The sequence below is a fragment of the Necator americanus genome, chromosome I, assembly GCF_031761385.1.
Source record: "Necator americanus strain Aroian chromosome I, whole genome shotgun sequence".
NCBI lineage: Eukaryota > Metazoa > Nematoda > Chromadorea > Rhabditida > Ancylostomatidae > Necator > Necator americanus.
In genome coordinates this window covers 19,110,453-19,132,230 of record NC_087371.1, presented here as the reverse complement: position 1 = coordinate 19,132,230, position 21,778 = coordinate 19,110,453, and the positions used below count along the sequence as shown (strand labels likewise).

The 21,778-nt window shown below is 40.1% G+C and overlaps 2 protein-coding genes across 5 annotated transcripts in view; one reads left to right on the top strand and one right to left on the bottom strand.

Moving 5' to 3' along the window:
• Positions 1-5,190, bottom strand: part of RB195_006169 (uncharacterized protein) — a gene marked incomplete at both ends in the record, with an annotated part of 32,500 nt that extends 27,310 nt beyond the window's left edge. For 2 of the 3 annotated variants that reach the window (XM_064179094.1, XM_064179095.1), the window contains 3 exons: positions 375-447; positions 513-634; positions 1,528-1,886. In XM_064179094.1, coding sequence (XP_064036082.1) covers positions 375-447; positions 513-634; positions 1,528-1,886 — 554 coding nt within the window. Of the gene's footprint in view, positions 1-374; positions 448-512; positions 635-1,527; positions 1,887-2,654; positions 2,757-5,085 lie in introns of those variants that run through there. The other variant, XM_064179093.1, reaches the window with a different exon arrangement.
• On the top strand, positions 4,851-16,517 carry RB195_006168 (uncharacterized protein; the record flags this gene model as incomplete). Of its 2 annotated transcripts, XM_064179092.1 has the most annotated exons (8): positions 4,851-4,906; positions 5,172-5,243; positions 5,297-5,411; positions 12,061-12,132; positions 12,187-12,286; positions 12,351-12,468; positions 13,274-13,386; positions 16,357-16,517. In XM_064179092.1, 8 exons carry the CDS (start codon positions 4,851-4,853, stop codon positions 16,515-16,517), a joined length of 807 nt encoding a protein of 268 aa, XP_064036079.1. The 2 variants fall into 2 exon arrangements, with proteins under 2 accessions (XP_064036079.1, XP_064036080.1); XM_064179091.1 differs by lacking the exons at positions 4,851-4,906; positions 5,172-5,243; positions 5,297-5,411 and adding an exon at positions 11,407-11,448.
• Positions 16,518-21,778: the final 5,261 nt, after the last annotated feature.

Sequence of the window (21,778 nt, the reverse complement as noted above, 5' to 3'; positions counted from 1 at the left end):
CAACCATTGCTAAACCTGCTCGTTTCAAGACCAGTGGTTGTTTGACAGAAGAAAAGCAAGTTGATCACAAGGATTATTCTTGAAAGGAAAGGACCAGGACTCGTTCTAGTGTATTTAAGCAACTTGTTAAGCTTTTATGGGTCATATCAATCAAAACTCGCTGTTTAGCCCTTCAGAGCGACAAAGATTCCAAAAGAATTATTGCATGAAAAGCTGAAAAGCCCTAGAAATATCCGTTACAAGTCATTCATGTCTGCTCACTTGTGTTTTTCGCGGCACAAAACTTTGATTTCTGCTCTATGCGCCAATCAACGTCAGCTCCATGCAGCGTTCTCAGCTGACAAGCCAAGGTTTTTCTTTTCGCTGGAAATTACCTCGACAAACTGCCACTGCTCGAATACGAAGAGGTGGGAGTGTATTCGCGTCGTGCGTCCGACATGGAAAAACCTGGGATAAATTCTGTCGGTTTAGAAACAAGCGACTGCCTCCGAGTCGTCAGCCCAGGAACGCACCTACGCTTCCAGCTCTTGTAAAACTCGGATTCGACCTGTATAGAGAGCTGCCACCACCGTATCCGGATGAGCTGTTTGTGGTAAATGGCGATTTATAATGAAGTTGCTCTGTGCTGCCATATCTAAATGTACACATTTCACACTATATGGAACACATCTCTCTGAAAATCTTGGTTTTGAGAGACATGAAAATTTTTCCCGAGTACAGAGGAAGGGAGGAGAGATATGAGAAGAGTACGCAGATTTGAAATGTTCCATCTTAGATTTTGTTATTCAAGAAAATATGCATAGAAAGCAAAATTATAATGAATATTGACCACGCCAAACAGGGAAAATATACGAGCATGTTGGGAAAAGACGCCAGGAGAAAGACTAAAATTTGATCAGAGATTCGATAGTCCCTGATATTTCCCGGAAAACGTTGTTAAGCAGAAAAAGATGACGTAAAAATGCTCTCGCGCAATTTCTATGAAAGGCTTTTCCTATTTCTGAGCGCGTGTTTGCAAACTGCTTAAGAAAAAACCAAGAGAAAGCGAAGAAAAAGAAACTTTTGATTGTTAACTCAAACTATAAATATTGAAGTTACGATCAAGAAAAGGGAAGTGATGGAAAATGCGAGATGAGGATGAGGAAAATAAATGCGGAGCAGTGTACATCGATTATCACTGACGATGTGCTGTAAAATGAACGAATCTAAGGTATTCGGAGTTTGTTTCAACTAGTGATTCTACTAAATCTAAGTTACTAAATAAACGATGGAGCAAAATTCACACCCGCAAAAGAGAAGCAGTATTTGACACCCTGACTTTCTGCCTCATAGAATTAGAGTAGAATTTATTCCACAAAAATAGACGACGTTGTTGTGGATGTTGGTATTTCACAACGAGTTGGTAGTTAGATCTACAATGATTATGATGGTGGTTCTGTTCATCGAATATTGTTAAGATATAATGGAGATCCCTGGAATTTCGCAACAAATCGCATCAATCCGACAGTGTAAAAAAAAAGCCAGGACCTGCTGATGTTGGTGATTCTGGACGGCGCCGAGTAGTCATGGTAGGAATGAGACATGCCGGAGTAGGTGGGCCTCGTGTACGGCAGCCGGTCCGACCTGTACGGCGCCGACATTGGTGCACGTGTGGCGCCGACCGAAAATGGATCGTATGAACTCGCTCGAGATGATCGCGACGGTGGAGCCTGGAATGCGAAGACGTTTTCGCGAAGGATACAATGCAAACTGATCGCGTAGGCTTCAGCTGAGAGTTGAGCTGAGTGAGGAACCACTAAATAAGCGCGAAAACGTTCGTGTCCTGTAAACAGCGGCTGTCGTGGGTGTGGCCGGCTGGGTTGGCTGGCCCATGGGCGGACAGCCATGCGCACAAGACGAACGTCCGCGATTTTTTCTCGGCTATTCTCAGCTTAACTCATTGGCATGCACCACTGCCGAGGTTTCAGAGGTGAGTGTTTTGTTCAACAGTAAAATGCATGGTTCAGCTCGTCATTAACTTCTGGAAATCGGGGAACGAATGGATTCTTGAAAGCAACGTTATTCGAAATAAAAGCACTATTTTTCCTCATAATTACGACTTGAAATTCTATGAACTTTAGCTTTACATTTCTCCCCCTTCAGAAAAGTAAGAACAAAAAATAAAGGATAGAGGTAATCGTTTGAGGTTTACGAACGTGTAACTGGCTCATACAATGACTGGCGGGGGCTAGCCGATGTGTCAAATCAGTGTTTTTATCCTCACAGACAACTCTGGTACCAATTTATCGACCCCGTAGGGATGAAAGGCTTAGTGAGCACTAGCCGGATTCGAACCTCCGATCGATCGTGCCGGAAGCGCCACCTCTAACCGCTACACTACACACTCCGTTCAGAAAAATATTCTCCAATTATTCTAATCGGAGCGGAGCACATCTGTAAACACGTTATTTATCATTCCATGACAATTACATACATAAAGCACTGTATGTTCTCAAAATTATTCATTCACTTCCTTTCAGTGATTATTTCTGAAATTTTGATCGGAAAGTAGATTCCTGTTCTGGACAGTAACATCAACACGTATGAAACACTTAGTAGCGATGTCCTACAAAATATTCTTGGCGGTAGTGGAGAAAATTTTAGTTTTGGCTTACAGCAACCCTAAAGTAGACGTCATTCTCACTCCCCAAAGCTATCTTTGCATCAACCATTCTAGATGAAGCTTTGCCTCCAAAAGATCGGTTTTCCTCAGAATCCTTAAATAGCAAGAATTGCTAGGTTTTAGAATTTAAAATTGAATTTATTTGAATATACAAATATTAAATCATTGATTTCTTTGGTTATTGTAGCTCCAAGGCGTTCACATGGAAGAATATTTCGCTTATGTCGGAAATTGGACGAAATTCAACGAAGGATTTTCGGATATCTGGAGTATCTCAAGGAAATCTTACTTGACTGGACGTTTGTTCGAGTATTGGAGCAAAAGTCTGAATAATCTTTGTTTCAGCCAAGCCCTCCACAATGCCTTTAGGCTATTCCTTGAACATCGTAGAAAAAAAAGAAAAAAACAATTTAGGGACTCTACGTTTGAGCCAAGGCGTCAATCAGTCTCACGAGTAGGCGATTAATCATTAATCCACCAAGATGTTCTCGTCTTAATGATATGGCTCTATTTTTTCTCAATTTCAATTTCTTTTCGGAGTTCTTGGACATATGTGATGGGGTCATGTTGTCCTGATAGTAACTTACGGTAATATGCGCCTAACATCCTGGAGAGCCTTTTACTTCCCTCTTTACTTTATATAACCTCGTTTAGGGATTAATCAAGTTCAAGGGCGGGATTGAGGCCACCAGCCCGAACCACAATATTTTCTCTATTTTGTTAGATCTCTTCTATATATTTCTGTGTTCACTAATCTAGGGGACCTCAGACTACGGTACAAATTCTTGTCAATTTAATGCGCACTTGAGCACTTGTACTTGTTGCAAAAATAGTGCGTTTATAAACACCTCAACTCAACTTCAAACTCGCGTACCTTCTCTGATTGGGATAAAAAGTGGGCGAGTTACTAAGTTTCATAAAATCTCATTTTCTAGAACCAGTTGCGGCATTGCAGGGCTTTCTCACCGGAAAATCAGACGATTTAATGCGACGGCGTGGATTTTCACTAATACTTCAAGTCTTCACTGAATCTCTTGTTAACGGTTGGTTTTAATCTACATTAGAATTGTAGTGAAGAAAAATCCCCGGCTAAATTCTTAAACAAACTTTTCCGAGTCTCTCGTCACCCAGCTGGAGTTTCTGGCTCTCCAGTGTGGCTAGGGTCCCATCTGTAGCCATCTAATTTTGCTTCCGAGATTTCACAGTAATTGAAAAGTTAGAACGCCTGTGTTTCCCGCTTTTTCTGAAACATTCATGAGTCGCTTTTTCGTAATAACCGCAGAAAGTTGGAGGGCGGTTGGAGCGCAGTAGGTAAGAGGTTCGACTGTAGCTGCATAATTCGTAGCTGTGAAGGACATGTAGGGGCATACTGTAGGGATTGACCGACTCCTTGCACTTTATGCACTTGCACTTCACCGGAGCATGTCGTGATGAAAAAATTGTATGTTGAGCAGACATTTTTTGGGTTCTTCAAAAAGAGGCTTAAGTCTATGAAGAAGACTCGTTTAGATTGGATAGATAAATCCAATCATAGCACTATAAAATAAAAGTCTGGTGGTTGTTTTCTTAGAATTTATTTTGTTCGATCAGAAGAACCTCTATGAAGTCGCCGGTAAATTTTGCACCTTCAAAGGAAGGCAGTGAATTGGGGAAAACTATAAGACACAATAAAACAACAATAGTTGAGGTACAGCTGTTGCAGCTAAAGATTTGCGAATAGTAATCATTCGTTCTGTGAATTCTCAGTTGAAGATCTTCTTTTCCTATCTAAAAAAATATCCAAGAAAAGAATGAATGTGGAGAAGAAAAACGCTTACCGTTTCTCTCGTGTTGCTATATGTGGACCTGAAATTGGTCGAGGTTTTGTCGACGTTCCGCTCTCCTCTATCGACACTTCCACTCCTTGTTCGCAAAGATGAGTACATTTCTGGAATTATATACACTGAGGTTTTTCCTCGACAGTACACATATGTATAATTTATCAAAACGACAAACAAAAAGTTGGGAGATTTCCTGGATAGGTAGCTCCCTAGAATCTCTAGAAAATTGAGGATTTTCTATGAACATTCAGAAGTGGGAAATTGAGGGATTTAATGGTAGACGAAATTTAATGAAACATTTGGCTGGTCACATGTAAAGAAAACTGAAATTATCTTAAATGGAACGTTTTAAATTTCTTTTTCCGAATATGGCCGTACCTAATCCCCACCCGCATGTAATTAAGGTGACAGAGAAAAAATTAAGGTAGAAAAAAAAGTCAAGTTGTTTGCGTTTTTCAACTGTGTACATGGTGTACGTGAAGCTCTGGCTGTTTTTGGTGTTCTTTATTACATATCTGTTTCTCAAACAAACCGATGCACATTCTCTTTGGTTTTTTTTTCGAATAACGAAGAACCGTCCACAATTTTACACTTACAACTTACAATAAGGCCAGGGAATCGTCGCATCGGTGATACGGTGATAGGATCCACCGGTGATACGGTTTTCTCTATGAATGCCTTTATGACAGACTGAATAGAAGCCGACATTCATCACATGAGAAAAGGACGAGAAGTTTACTACAACGGATCGTAACAATTAGGTTAGATATTTGTAGTTTTTTATAAGTACACAAATTTTTCTATCATGTATCAGGCGTTTGTTACCGGGAGGAAGAGAAGAGCACGGTGGTGGTCGCAAAAAATGCAATTCCGGAGGAAACGAAAAAGTTTTCACAAGAAGTCGATTCTGGAGAAAATTTTCTTCACAGGTACATTCGCAAGCACCAGATGCATACGCAACTGCGTGTAACCTCATATTAGTGCGAACGAACGGTGAGTTTAATAAATCGACTCGAGATTGTTCGCATTAATTTCCTGCCACCAAAACCAATCTTTGAACATTCCTCCTCAAATTCAGAAAGTTCAGGACAAGGTCGGAAGTGTTAGCTTAAAGGCAGCAAACCACGAATCTGAGGTAGTGCGGATTTCAGGTGGAGTATTCGTATACGGGATGGGAGACTATGGGTGTGATTTCGTCCATTTCTTCCTAATTGCCGTAAAAAAAACGGCCCGGAAGATGCGCGCGTACACAAAGCTGGCGCGCTCCAATAGACCTCCTTGCGGAAATAGTGCGCCGGAACGCTCGAAGCCGTATCTTCCGAGCCGTTTTCTACGGCAATCATGAAGAAATGGACGGAATCACCCCCCTCTCCATAATCTACTATCCCTTATAAGAATATTTCACCTGAAATCTGCACCACCTCAGATTTGTGGGGTGATGCCTTTAAATCTGTCTATGAAAGGACAACAAAACATTTCTATAGATGTTGCCTAAGATACGTTCACCTAAAGAGTGACTGGAAGAAATAGACTATTTCAGCAATTCTTCGCGATTTTGATAGCTTATACGCACAAACAATAAAAGAAAAGACGACCGAAAAGTGAGTGGGCGAATGCCAAAACAGTTTCGAAACTGCTACACAAAGAGTGAGAATCGCAGTAAACGAAACGGAAATAGTAGAAGTTTTTGGTGGTCGGGAAAGGTTTCTGGAATTTTTGTCTTGCGTGAGAGTCGGGGAAAAGAAATTGACAGTTGTTCTCTGCATGTTGAATAACAATAGCCATGAACTTAAAGGAAGCGTAGCAAGAAATCAAGAAATGTTGGGATCTTTCCACGAAAAACAAGCCTAGGCGTGTAGATCAGGAGCGTGAGCCTAGTCGGGCTCAATATCCTTTTACTGTCTCAAAAAGGCATGGGGAATAGTCTTGTCGACCGAATTTCCCTACGAGGCAGCAAACAACGTGTTACGTATGTAAGCGTCAGCGCACGTGCCGCGTCCACGAGCGGGCGAATAAGCACTGGACTGTTGACGGTGGCTCATTCCTCGGTAAGCTGCCAGCGAGCTGTCGACGGGAATCTCAACGGTTTTTTGGGTCTTACAGAGCAATTTACGTGGCGGTAATTTCTAGTGAAATTTATTGGTCGTTCGTTGGTTTCTGGCAAGAGGACTGCTGGATTTCTTTTCAGATGCTAAGGCTGTTTCTTTATTTCTTAAATGCTTCAAAGTCGTGGATGATGAGAGCCAGCTAGGATCTCTGAATGAATTCAAATAATTATCCAATGAAGGTTAACGTATATTAGGCTTCACATAGTCCTCAATTTCTAGCAGTTTTTTTAAAGTGTAGAAGTTACTTTTTATCAGTTTTGTATTGATATTATTCAAAGCAAATTGCGCAGGATGAGTGAACCTTGGCTAAAAGTGTTATGCACATATTTTTCTTGCAATTTATTCCAGAAAATAAATATTAAGGTCAGACATTTTATAAGAGGAAATTTTGTGAAGGAAAACATGCAGAAAATATAATAGACTGAGTTTATAGTGAATCAAAAATAGTGATTGAAAAAGCACATGTTATTGAAAATAGATAATAAACAGTAGGAAAGAGTAAACTCCGGCTAATTTCAAAACACAAGCAACAAAAAAAGAAGGTTTTCCTCCCAAAGGTTTCCTGATTACGTTACCAGAGCGCTTAAAAAGGATTTCGTTGGGAATTTCGCTGGAATTTGTTGATTCGTAGAAATAGAAAATCCTAGCGAAATCCTGTAACAGTGGAAGGGTTAGATTGCTATACGAAGTGGCGTACGACCTCACGTTAGCAGGTGTCCTCGACTCTTTTGCAACTGACTTGCAGTGCTGGTATGAAGAGGAGAATTATGAAAAAAAAGAGGAACATAGAAAATACATGGGGGCATGGAACGACAGGCACAATCCCCTTTGAATCCGTTCCATTCGCTGAATGGTTTTCTGAACATGTGGCGACGTACGTCACAATACTAACGATCGGATTTTCTTGGGAATTTTATGTTTGCCGACAAGCCGCACAGTTTCTTTTTCGTAAAAGAAATTCAACTTTAAAGCATTGTTCATGTGAAAATTCCGGGAAACAACAGTTTTTTGTGCTTCAATCCCATATTTAATAGCGATCTAATTTCGGTTTCGCACCTTCGAAGGAGTGATCTGGTCCTTCGAAAGAGTATCTGGTAAGCGCCGGGTCTTCTTTTTATTTTGGCAGTGGTGACGTTATTTCATTCAGAGTTTTACAATCGCAAGTAAATTACTGCAGTACAAAATGCCATATTTAATTATTAACTAGATGGGACCCTTGAAAATATGGGATTTGGTCGCACGCCAGTAGCCAGAGTAAAGAATTAGTGTATTTTGTATGCATTAGCGGAACCCGACGCTTACAAGGCTTGATGTTTACCTATCGCTACTTTGATGTAAGAAATCGTCGCAAAAAGGAAAGCATTAAGTTGTAAACGTTTTTTTCAAACTTTTTTTCATGCTCACAGATGTTTGTAGTAATGAATATTTGTAAGGTGGTGGTGCCTTGGTTTTAGCGCATTTTAAATCTTTACTTTCCGGAAAAAACTGTACATACCTTAGGTTTTTTTCTCACTGAGGAACTGCGAGAGCGTTTTGTTCTGTTTTTGACAAAACTAACCAGCTTGAACGGCTGAGTCTGGTAGAAAGAATCCTTCCCGCCCTTAGAGTGTTCTTGATCAGTTCAAAGAGATTCCTCCGAGCTCAGAAAGGTCCTGAGAACAAAATAGACGTAAAATTCCTTCTTCTCCAAGATTTGGGAAGCGAATAAATCCAAGGCGTCACTAACACATTCGAGGGTTTATCCCTTTGTGGGCTAGAGTCACAAGCACTTTCTTCTGATTCTCTCTCGAGTATTTTCGGGTGCGTTTTGACAGTAAAGTAATGGAAATGTGACGAGAAGCAAAAGAAAAACAACATAACTGCTATCGGATGAGGTCGAAGGGAAAAGTTGGCGAGATTTCAAGAACACCAGCTATGTCAGTTGGATTCCTTCATAAAATTTCTTTTATGTAAAACAGGTGGCGTTTACTCTTTTTGTACTTCTTTTTCTGAACAGTGTTCATAAATATGCGTGTGAAAAGTTAAAATCAGACAAGGTTGGAATTAAACTGAGATCAGATTGAACAAATGTATTACAAGAGAGTGAACTAATAGTGAACTTCCCATGCAGAACGTTACTACCAAATCCGAAAAGGTTTCAAGAAGCTCGATTAAATCTAAGGGTGAATGGATACTCAGAGGATTTTTTGAAGCCTTACTTCCCTTCGGAATCTGGTTGCGGCTTCTGATGACAATACAAAATGCATATCGTCTGCTTTTTCAGCATATCCTACCTTACTTTTACCTTGGGGCAACCAATTGTGCCGTCAGGTACTGCAGCCCTAGCGTCAGCTTACAGACACTACACTGTCGTCTGACCCAAGAAACCAAGGAGCGCTGAAAATTACAGATTTTTAGTAGAAGGCAAAAAGAGAAGTTCGTTTGAACGCTGCAGAGATGTAAGCATCCGAGTGATTGTTGCGTAGATCAATAAATCCTCCCAACAATAACGACAGCTGTAGCGTTACTCATAGAGAAGAACAATAACCATAATAAATAACAACAGAGGTGAGAGGATGGGAGTAAATTGCCCTCATAAGATCCTCCGTAGCCGTAAGGCCAGCCTTCAAACATAACTTAATCATCGTCTATTTTCGGAGTTTCTATTTTTTCTTCCACTTTCTTGTCTGGATACACTAAAGAACATAAAAGACGTTGCTGAGTGGAAGAAAAACAATGATAGAGCAACAAGATGGACGCATTAAACGCATCGGAAGAGCTCGTCGTAGTAGTCGAGAGTGGTGATGGTGTCAGCTGTGCTCTGCACTCTTGCCACACAAAAACAACGCTCGTACGTCGAGCAGTTTCAACGAGGATACGAGGGCATCCTGTAACAACCCAGCGACGAACTTACGACAAATTGTGGCTGAAAAAACTTCCAAGATTCTCGGAAACGAAAATTAACCAAACTGAAGTGATCAGTTATGAAACGCAGCTGTACCAGTGGAGAAAATGTGCGGAAAAAAGCTGGCCGCGCGCGCAATACGAAACATCCACGAGAGTGTAATAGGAGAAACATGTGCGAGAGCAGAAGCGATCATACAATTACGAAAAGAATGAAGCAGAAATAATGAACGAAGTGAGCATGTAGATGGGAGGACGTGTACGCGGCCATGCTCCGCGGTGTTTTTGCTGAATCTACTACTGGAGAGGAAGTGTTCGAGACGAACTCTGCGATTTTTGATTAGAGACATCGATATTGACGGGAGAGAGGCCACATACCTCTCTAAATCCTAAGTCCTACCCCACTTTCAGCTCAAAACTAATGTATAAGTACATGGTTACCATAGTCCAACATGATTTCGACGGATACATCTCAGAATCCTAATTTCAAATTACGTTGGCTGAGCTGTGTAGAACGAGACTGCTGTCGACATTTCTTCACAGCTAATTATTGGCCTTTTTGTCGTCCTGAGGGGGGGAGGCAAAAGGGAAAAAAAAAACAACCCCCTAAGGGGGTTGGGGGCCCGGGAAAAAAAAAAAAAAAAAAAAACATTTTTAAAAAAAAGGGGGGGGGGGGGAAAAAAAAAAAAAAAAAAAAAAAAAAAAAATTTTTCCGAGGGGCCGGGGGGGGGGGGGGGGGGGGGGGGAAAAAAAAAAAAAAAAAATATTTGCTGCAGAGTCGCTTTGGGTCCTACGAAGCGCCTTTATCGCTGCCCTAATTAAAACATCTCTACAAAGGACGCTCGCAAACGGAACCTGAAAATCTTTTTTTATAGCGAATTCAATAAAAGATGATATATCGATCAGTTTTCACCTTTTGACTTCACAATAGAAAGGTGGTAGAGCCACAAGAATAAACCACGACGGTTCTTATAAGGAACTCGAAAGGTCCGCCTCGTAGCTCAAATCTTTCTCTGAAGTTTGGCATGGGATCAGTTGGTTTGTGGTCCCAAAGCGATCATCCTTTTTGTTCGTTTTTGAATTTCTAACAGTTACCAACAACCCATCTGCTGTTCGCTCTGGTACAACGAAATCGTTCAATTCATCTTTCTTAGTGCTTCATGTTCAAAATGAACTATGTCGTTTCATACTTTTGTTTTGTTTCCTATGTGGAAATAAAAGTTCAAGGATGTCCACTTCCTACTTGGAAATATTACCTACACTATTTCGAGGATCTCTGTCACCTTCCACTCCTGCTTCAAGCTACATTTTCGTGAATAGTCGAGTTACTTCTTCTGTAAATATTCGCTACGTCAACCTCAGAGTTTCACCTAAGTGTAGCGCTACGTTGCAAAGACATTGTGACTAGGATCAAATAAATTACTATCAGAAATGTTGTTTTCGAAACAGTCACGACAGATGTACTGTAAGACTATGAGGCCTTATAGAGGGTTAATTTTTAAAGTTAGTATTGTGAACGGTTTGTTCTTGTTTTTTGAGGTTTAACCTTTTTTGACCATGTATTCAAGCTTGAACACCCACGCATATCGCATTTAAAATAATATTTAAAATCACACCATCATTACTTTCGCAGAGAAAAAGAACAAGTGAAAAAATCCCTCTTTGCTGTAGTTCGCAGCTGTTGCAGTTTCGCGGAAACTGATCTAACTTTTTAAAACAAAGGATTTTTCCTAGCTCAAATGATTTTTGACAGATGCTGAAATGTCCAGGTTTTGTGGGAACTCTCTTACGAGTAGGCCTGCAGGAATGGCAAGTTATGTAAATTATGTTTGTCCAAGTGACCTCAATACCGTATAAACTGTTTTGCTCGCGGTTGCTGCCCTGATATGACCATATAAAAGCTTGGTAGGATTCGAGAGGTTGAGGTCCCAACATGCAAACTTCATCATTGCTGCTTATTCTAATACCCGCTATGGTACGTTCAGGTTAATACTTTGAAATGTTGTGAGGCGAATGGGATATTTTTACGGATATGTGATTTACTTGCTCATACATCTCACTACGTAGTTCCGATACCGACCGATCATAGCATTTCCACGAGTCCAGCATTTTTCCGTAGGGTTCCAAATCTTCAACATGATGTTCCAGAGAATTGCACACCGTCGTCTACACTACATAAGTTACTGCTTAAATTGTTACAGGAGAATAATAATAATTTATAATAATTTCTACCATAAGAAAGATTGAGGGGTTATTCCATACTTGCTTGTACCCTTCATACTCCTCCGTACTTCTCCACACACCTCTCCTTTGCTGCGTCGTACTCGCGACGCCACGGCAAACAAACTAACGTGGGATTCTCCAAATGGTTCAGACACTGTCTACTTCACTTCGGTAGAAATGATCCGGAATTTCAAAATATGCAAGTTTTTGGAATCTGGAACCTATAGCTGTAATAGTTACATAATTGATTTCATAAAAAGTACAGGAGAGTTAAATTTTCTTTCTTCTTAGTCCCTAGCTATTGAAACAATTAAATTACTATTATTATCATCAAAACTGTAATCATTTAAAGAATGAATTTCAGTGCTATGGAGCTGCCCTTCCTACTTTGTACCAGGGCTTGAATCTAGCTTCACAAGTTTTGGATCTTGTTAAGGTGAGCAACGGAAAGTCCTTATGTCTCTTTTGTCCCATAAAACATGTAAGTCAGGCGAAATTTTACTTCATGAGGACGGCTGTCGATAAACTCAAACAGGGGATCAACAACTTGAGAAATTCGCCGATCAATGAGTACGATATAGCATCTCTAGGTAAATCCAGGGTTATAAGGGTAGTCGACCCTATCCAACGCAACGATGCTGCTGCTGTTTACAGAACCTCAAATGGCTCAACTAGTGGCAAAATTATCGAGGGTCGTTGCTTCGCCCTCAATGCTGGATCAACTTGATTCCTCAGAGACTTCCACACTAATCGGCGGACTGGCATCGCTTCGGTGAGTTTTGCGATTTCTATTGATTCGTTGATTCATTCAATCATTCGGTCATTCGTTAGCCTATAAGTTCTTTGGAAGAGATACAACAGCGCTGTGTGCCTTTATCTGATGTAATAGTTTTGACCATTTTGAACAAGAGCAAACGCCCTGATATTTGGAGAATTTTTAAGCAAAGCATGCAAGAAATATAATAGTTTTAGCGGTAGTAATTATAATGCTTGACGGAAATTTACATATTTTCATTTACTTGAAAATGCTCTATGGGCGCAGATGGCTCTAAGCCGCCCTGATGCAAACCAAGCCTTTCATCCCTCCGGGGTCGATAAATTGGAACCAGACTCGTCTGGGAGGATAAAAACACTGACTTGATCATCGGCTGACCCCGCAAGTCATCGCACAGGCCAACACGAGTTCCAAAACCTCAAAAATCACGAAGTGCAGAAAAACGCATTGGCGCATCCCAAGTGGATTGATGCGCCAGTCTCTTTATCCTTTATCCTTTTCAATATGCAGATCAGTAGCGTAGCTTTACCTCAGAATTCTAACAAAAGGCAGCCGCTATAAGTAAGCAAGTATAGAGAAGTCTGCCACGAAAATTTTCACTAGGAGCAAGGTCCTGTGAGTTTCGTATAACCCTTCACCACTCCACTTTTAACCTTTGAAAACCACGATCTACTTTTACTTTAAAGGAACATCAACGTTCGTATTTTGCAGTAGAGTTAATTCAAAAAAGATATCGTCGCGAATGCTCTCAGCAAATAAAAACTTTTTATCTTGTTTTGTTTGTTGAAGAGATGTTTTTCAGGAAGATCCTACCTTACAACCCAAGCGAATTTAACATGAAACTCAACCGAGAAGGCGCCTACAGCATAATCGTCCAGGCTATTACAGAAATCAACAATATTGTGTATACACTGGGTTTTTAGTAAGGTTTTCTGCAGTATCAGCTCTTTTGCCTTTCTCGATGTAATAAAGTATTTATTTACTCGTTTACACTGTTCTACTGGTGCAGTAAAAATTCATATTGTGAACCCTCCCTCTCTTCCCACGAGATGACGATAGCAGATAATTTTCTCTTCTCAGATGGATACGGTAGCTCCCGTATTGTGAAAGGTGGTGTCTGTGTGGGCCGGGACTACCGTAACCAACACCACTCTTTCCTTTTTCTCAGATTATCTTATTCTTCAGAAACAGGACGTTCTTAGGATTGAGTAAACTCTCCACCCTCCTGTTGGTCTCTCCTGTTGGTGTTCCACTTCAACTGCTGTTTGTTTCCTCCTGACTGCGATTGTTCGCGGCCAAGTTCTCTATCAAATACGAAATTATTAGTTTAAAATGAAGAATAAGCGCTAAAAATTAGAAATATGTGGCGGTAAGATCAAAATGACCTAACCAGTCAAATTTTGTGATATTTTCCCTGAAATAATTTTGTTTTTTTAAGCGAGCAGGAAAAATTGCAGAACAGCATCATCGTTGATTAAAAAAACAACAAATAAGCTATCTTTTTGTGGTTATCTAGTTTCTATGTAGTTGCTATAAATTCTCCCATTTCCAGATGATTACACATTTTTTTCCGATCTCCCGCCGGTGTTTGCCTCTGAAGCTTGTTTTGTCGGGAGTGTTTTTCTGAGAAGTAATAAGAGTCTCATTTGGAAATTCTTCTGGACCTCTAATTTTTTTTTTACGTGGAAACTATTGCATTTTTGATAGTTTCCGGAGAAAACCGGAAACCAGGAGTAATTTAAAGGTTTTTGTCTTTTGATTTATGTACTAATTAATCATGAGCACAAGTTTGCCGTTCACTACCAGGTTTTCTTCTTCTATTTGCATTTTCTCTAAACATTTTTCTCCATACACTTTCACTTTCCCTAGAAGCTTTTCTCCATATACATCCTGCTTCTTTTTTTCGAAACTCTGATGAATATTCCGGAATGTCACGTCGGGCTGGAGCTCCGATGAGGTCTTTTTTCACAAGAGTTCATCTCTCTTATCCATCTTCTTTCCACATTTCGTCCTCCATGAAAGCCGATGAACTTCTGCATAATCCGTCCATAATCAACGATGCAAAACCTCTGTGGAGATTTAAACGTTGGTGCTGGTGCAACCATTGTGAGTTACGACCATTTTCATTCTCTGGACTGATTTATCCGTTGGCACTTTTAAATCACCATAAGATCCCTTTACTTAAACATTCATGCACGATATCCAGAAGAATTATTTTTTTACTATTAGCTGATTTTGACTTGCAGTTAAAAAATAATTGATGCAGACGACAAATACTGCTTTAACGTTGAGTCTTCCTTTTTTAATGGGGACATCTTTTTTCAGCTTTGGTTCACTCAGAACCAAAGAATTATTACAATGTCATGAAACGAGAGAATACCCTCGTAAAATCCTTCGAAGCGTTCCTATCTTCCAACTTACCGTACTGTAGAGATACAGTGATTTAGTCTATTGACAAATTAGCTTAATTTATTCAGACGAGGTAATGGTCATGAAGCAGATTCTTGTAAGTTCACACGAATATCATTCACTCAAAACGACCTGGATGTGGTCAAGATTGGTCAAGATTTGACCAGCATATGATCTATTCACCCCTCTGATATTTGTTGTGGAACAGAAGTGTTCCACAACAAATATCAGAAGGGTGAATAGATCATATGTTCGAAGGACTTCCAACACGAACACACATCCGGTGTTTTCCTTCAAGAACTAGTGTAATTTGGTCTTTTCCCTTATTGTTTCTGGCTTACTTATTCATTTTATTTTATTTCTATTCCAGGATTTTTTACTCCTTATATAAGATGTTTTTGGATTATTTTTCTTTATTTTATAATGTTTTGCACCTACTAAGGACTGCGCAATTGCAAGGGCTTGAAGTAAACATCAGCTCTATGTCACCAAAATGTGATTTTTGAATTTCATCTACCGAATTCATCTTTCATCAAACTAAACTTGAAACTCATTTTAATGAAGTAAAAACAAACACGAACAAAGAACGGTTCTGTCCAAGATAAAATATAAAGAAAAATGGCTGTACGTAAGAAACAGAATAGAGTACGACGACTCTTCTCAAAACGCTTATTGTTTATTTTCAAAACTAGCTTGTGTAAATTGCACCTTCGACCACTTCTTGTCTTCTTGTTTTGTTTTTTCTTTTTCCGTTTCTATGTTCTTGCTACTAAAGACGTTTTCATCAATTTCTACTGCTATATTTTCTAGGATTTTCTAGGATCAAGTGCTATATTTTCTGGGATTTTTTCTAGGAGTATTTGTTCCAAGAGACCGCATATACAAGTCTGACTGCTACCTGCACGTGGTGGCCCTGCCTTAACTAATCGCAATCAGCCATTTGAATGAACGCATTGACAAGATACGAGCTATGTAACGTGTACAGCTATATGGGGCAAGATTGTAAAAATGTGCTTTCATGCATCACATCGGCGAAGCCCACAATCTGAAGGATTAAATGATTAAGATTTGAAAGGTAATCTGCCTGGAAGGAGCTAGAATCTTTCGCAGCAACTATCCGTTTTGTTACGCTGAACTGCCGCACCTGCCGGGCGAACTCTTATAAGCCGCCCTTTCTGAATTTCTGGGGAATCTCTGTGTGTGGTTTGCTGCACTGCAGGAAACACGCATTAGAGGCAAGCCTGCCATCATTATAGGAGATTCCAGCATTTACTGTGGCTGTGCCGATCAAAGGACGGTGCGAGGGTGCGCGATGGCTCTAAAGAATAGGTATTAGAACCTGGCGGAGGAATTTGACTCAACGTTATCAAGATGCACCTTTGTACGGCTGCAAGATCGCAGAGGACAGAAACTCTAGATCGTAAACTGTCGCGCACCTACGGAGACCGCTGAAGGAGGACGCTGTCTACGATTCAGTCAAGGCGTTGGTACCTAGAATACCCGGCCAAGAGGTGGTCATTGACGACACGAACGCAAATATGGGACTTGAACAACGCTTTCACATGCAAGAAGAATCATCGCCGCCTCCAGTTTACGTGGATTACGCTTACGTGGACGAAGGAAAGCCTGACTCGTGAACTTATGACATCATAATTCCACTCTACAAGAAGTTGAACATCACAGATCCAAGAAATTATCGAGGAATCTGATTGCTGCGTGTTCTCGTCTTGGAGCGAATCACCCTGGACTGGCTTATCAAACATCGCGAAGAAACAACGCGCGACGAGCAAACTGGGTTTGGTCCTTGCCCTTCTACGATCACATCTTCATCGTTAGGCCCCGAGACCGTCTTCTCAACACGCTTCACTCCGATGAGCTACCCGAAAAGATCGGTCGTCTGCTTGTTGACATGAATCAATGAATAACTGCTGCAATTTGAGCATCAGTTGTATGTGTAACACCAGCTTTGAAGTGGTAGCTGGAGCACGACAAGGGGCAGTGGCAGAAACCTTCCTCTTCAACTTCGTTAAATCATCGTTGACATCATGTGAAAAACAGTCGATAAGTGTCCTTCTGATATCATCCTAGCATCATCAGAACGCCCCTTGACTGATCTCGAATACGTTAACGATGTTGTTATATCAAGCTGTTACCAGCAAGCAGCACGAAACTTCAACATGTTACCAACTTTGTATCGAAGCTAGCCTCAGCTTTTAAATTGCCCCTGCACTCTGATTAACGTAAGCAGAGGTGGGACTCCGCGAGACCCTCAGCAGGAATCAGGGTGAACAGACAACCAACTGAACTTGTAGACGAGTTCTATTATTTGCATGAGAAATGAATTGAAAAATGGCAGCTACGAGAGACATATTTAACAAAGATGCCCTAAATCCAGTCCAGCATTCAACTCTTTAACAAAGTCCTTGTGTCCTTTGCCTTTATTTGATCCCCATCGCCAACGAAGTCAAGTTGCGAGTCTACCTATCCGCAATTCGCCCTATGATAACGCACGGATCGGATACTTGGGCAGCACCATCTACAGCGATGGCGAAAATCAACTGCATGGAAATTAAACTGCTTAGACGGCTGCTTGGCCTAAGGTATGCCACAACGAAAAGGTTACTCGCCATTACTTGATTTTCTTGATGTACAGCTGACAAACGACACGATATTCTTAATTTATAAAGCTTGAGATTTTTTCAAGTAATATTTTGATCCTCGTTAGAACTATTCGTTTTTTTTCTAGAAACGCCTAGACTCTATGTTAGGCTGGTGTCCTGCTACCAAAAAAGTGATTATTTATTTCCTTTTGAAGTTATGGGTGGCTAGGAACTTAACGGCTGAGCATAAAGAGTCCTAGAGGAATTTGCTCCAGATTGATCATAGATAGTACTGTCGCCCATTCTTAGCACGTTTCCACGCTCCTGTGACTTCTAAATTGCTCTCAAAAAAGGCGAAAAAGCGAATATCCGTGTTTTTTCGTTTCATGGCGATGTTTTTACTCTGTAACTTGTTAACTTTATTCTGCTCTATGTGATTCCAGATGGACATCACTCAATTTGTGATGAAGAGATCTAACTATATAGTTTATTTTGAACACTACCAGCGCTGCAATCAATACACCAAAGTTCTAAACTGAAATATCCAGCATAAATGGCTGAAAATGACTCAAGAACCTTATCGATTGTCAAAAATAACGGAAATAGATCTCTTACAAGGGCAGTATTAAATCCTTTCTAGTTGAAGAATAAATCCTTTAATTATCTCTTGAAGTGTCTCAAATCCCCTATGTTCTAAAAATCTTTGTAATGTACATGTGAATGTGGTACCAAAATGTTTATGACAACGGTTAATATTACGAATACTTGACAATAACTTCACTATTGTCGCATTTTGTTTGCACCAAATGTCACAGCCTCAAGGCACAATTATCTCTGAGCATGGTCCACTATTTGTAGTTCAGAGAATAGTGATTTTGTAGAAGCTTTTTGAATTTCAAAATTAGCTACGCGGATAGGGATCGTCATTGCGAGTCGAATGGCGTTTTATGCGAAATGGTACCGTGCAAAGCAGATCGAGTAACGAAGAAAATTGAAAAAAGCGTAGAGCTACTTTTTTTTCGTTTTGTTGCGAAGATTTGCCGTGACTACTAAAAAAGGGAAAGAAAAAAAGAAACTTTTGATCTATGTACTGTACGTACATAGATAAAAAGTTTCTTTTTTTCTTCCCCTTTTTTCATTTTCTTTTTTTTTTTCCTAAGTCGCCCGAGTTCCAGATAGAAAAGTACTGAGAAGAAAGAGAGAAATGAAAACAAGGGCATTATTTACCATCTATTATCCAAATCATTCATATTTATTTATTATTTACAAAATTTTTCATCTGCACACATCATTTAATTCATCTTTTTTGTTCCTTCCACATGAATTTCCGTCCCAAACTCTCTTCACTATCCAGAATGTCTCTCTCCAACCTTTTTCAAACGAATAGTTGACACGCACACTGCTCACCTGGTATCCTTGAAAGACGATCGTCTCGATATCATCCGGAAGATCTTCACCTCGTGATCGTATCGTTGAGCGGTGAAGAGTCGCTGCCAGACGTTCCAACGTTCAGCACCACCAAACGGTTCGGCAGAACTTCTTCCGGGATGACTATTGCGTTGTTTGTGTGTGTACGTATGTCGATAACCGCCTCAGTGACGCCTTGATGTGCGTCGAGACATGAGTTCTGTTTGCACAGAGCTGTTCACGGTTCTATCGCACCGGAAATACCATTTCTTTCACGACGTGCTCACCTCATTTTGGATTTCTTTCTTGCTTGTCTTGAAACCTTCAGGACCAGCAGTTGTCATTCACCTCCGTGGCTACCGTATATGTGGAACTTTTTCTTCAAACAGGTAACTTTCGAATAATTCAAAGCATTTGGAAGCTTTTACCTCAGAAAACCTTCTTATTTTTGATTTTTTTCTTTCTTCACAAGTGATGATGTTATGTGTTTGCTAAGTAGAATTGCAGAGACTGCTTTACATGTCTCATGTGCTCCTGATTTTTCTTGTATCCATACATATTGTATCTATTTTCTAACTACCTCATTTTGGTAATAAGCTAGACTGTGGAATTTGCTGTTCTGATTTCGGCCACTTCTCTTGTCGGCTGATCCGAAACTCTTGCGAGGTCTCTATGGTTCCTTCCATTTTATGACTGACATATGTAGTTGTTAGTATTAGATGCCAAAAAAAGCTTCGAGCTGATAAGGAATAATCTTCCGATGCCTTCAAACGGAACAGTTCCACACACTTTTTTCTTTGAAAGATGAGGAAACTTATTTATTGCCGTAGATCCACTTGTTTCCTTTTTATTCTCATTGTGGAAAAGTGCAATAATGATTTACAATATTTGCCTCCCTGTTAGGTTATTTTGGCTTTTCACTTCTTAAACACAATCAGGTAATCAAATAATTGTCAAAGAAGAAATTTGATATTGAAATCATTATCCGGACTGTAAAGTTGTCCTGAAAGTCACAGTTTCTTCCTCGTTTACTCTTCTCTTCTTAATCTTCTTTTTACCTGCTCTACGTTTTACAAATTACCTTACCTTTTACAAATACAAAGTGCAGGATGCGATTTATATATTCCTTTTTTTGTGTTTGCTCCAATGATTTTGTTATTATTATTGTTAAACAATTTGAATCTTCATGGTGATCCCTCTATACAGTAAGTTTTTGCACAAAAAATTTTATCTTACAAGAAGGTTTAATCGATTCGTGTACTTCTCTGACGGAGAAATAGCTGGGACCTCCGCTTCAGTCCAGAAGACCAGCGAGGCAATTAATAAGCCAAAACATTACCAGGAATTTCCCATCGCTGTAGAAACGAGAAAGTAGGAAAATACGCGAATCCAACGCTGAGAAGGCCATTTTCTTCCTCGTTCACGAAAAATTACGTCCATGATTTGAATGTGATGATTCTTGGGATTGCGACTTGCTGTTAATGCATAGTTTGCGCGAAACCCTGGTAGCTGTTACGTACGCACCCTTACTTTCTAAGGTGTACGCTGCCAAAATCGCCTGTGAAAATTGAATGGAAGCCTCGCAACGTGCGGATTCTTCACGGTAAAAAACTAACTCCGAACGAAACTCAAGCCCTATTCTATCCCCAACGTCATTTCAAAGGGTAAAGTTTTGTGTAAGTACATACATGTACATGAGACGTTTGCCACTGAAAATCCTGTTTCCTTTCTCTCGCCGATTGACCGCTACCGTATTCGGCCACTTAGCAAACATTTTTCGATGTTTGTTCGAATAAATTCAGGTCTGTTTGGAAATGAAACATGACTTTTATCGACGCCACTACTCGCAGCTGGGCTTAGGCAGAACGAGGTTACCGTGGTGAGGACAGGTTGAAAGATTGAAGTTGGTGCCAAGACCGGAGGTCAGCGCTCGATACTACCGATATTTTGACAGCGTGTTTGTTTCAGTTATTCACGTTCTGCTGTTAGAAATCTGAACAATTCTAGAAATTCCCCAATTTTTTGCACTTCAAGCAGGTTCCGAGTAGACATTCTCATTCTAAGTCATTGTTCAAACCATTTTTCAAACAACATGTTAACTTCATCAAACTGGAAACTTTTCGCTTAAACTCACCTTTTGCTCAGTTTTTGCATCGGAACGTTTTGGAAAAAGACAAATTCTATTAGAGGATCTATTATTTTCCCAGATGTCAACATCTAGGATGCTACATATAGACAAATGAGCACCTTTTTTGTCACAATGTTCTTTGCACGACCAGAAAAGAAATTTAGTGAGCATTTCACAACAAATTAACTCCAGAAACAATTTCATTGTAAAAGTAGAACGTTCGATATGAAAACAAACATTTTGAACCAATTGATTAAATTCTGACGAATAGTGACCACATAGTGGGAAAGACGGACAGAACACCGGAGATCTCCTGGCGTTCTGTTCCTTGGTGTCGCTGCTGTCACCATTGAATTCCTCATACTTCATAACTTCTTAACAAATGAAGAAATTTCCGTGAATACTACATAGAGACTAACTGGTAAGAAAATGTCATCTGTTTGTGAATGAATTCACTTTTCTCTGAACCTGTTTATTCTACATGACCTTCACGTTTCCCTTCCGATGCCAGATACTCTTCAGTTTGAAGAGAGAGAGAGAGAGAGAGAGAGAGAGAGAGAGAGAGTAACAAAAACTACAACTTTTTTCACAGTGGTTTCCGTGTCCTTCTTCCTGAAGTTTCAGTGCCTCCGATGAAGGCGAGATCGTCGAAACGCCAGGCATAACGTTTCACCAAAGACATTGTTGGCAAACCTAGAAACATAAGTATTTTCTTAATTAAAAAAGTGCGGACTAATGTTTCAATTTTTTTTTCATCTAATAA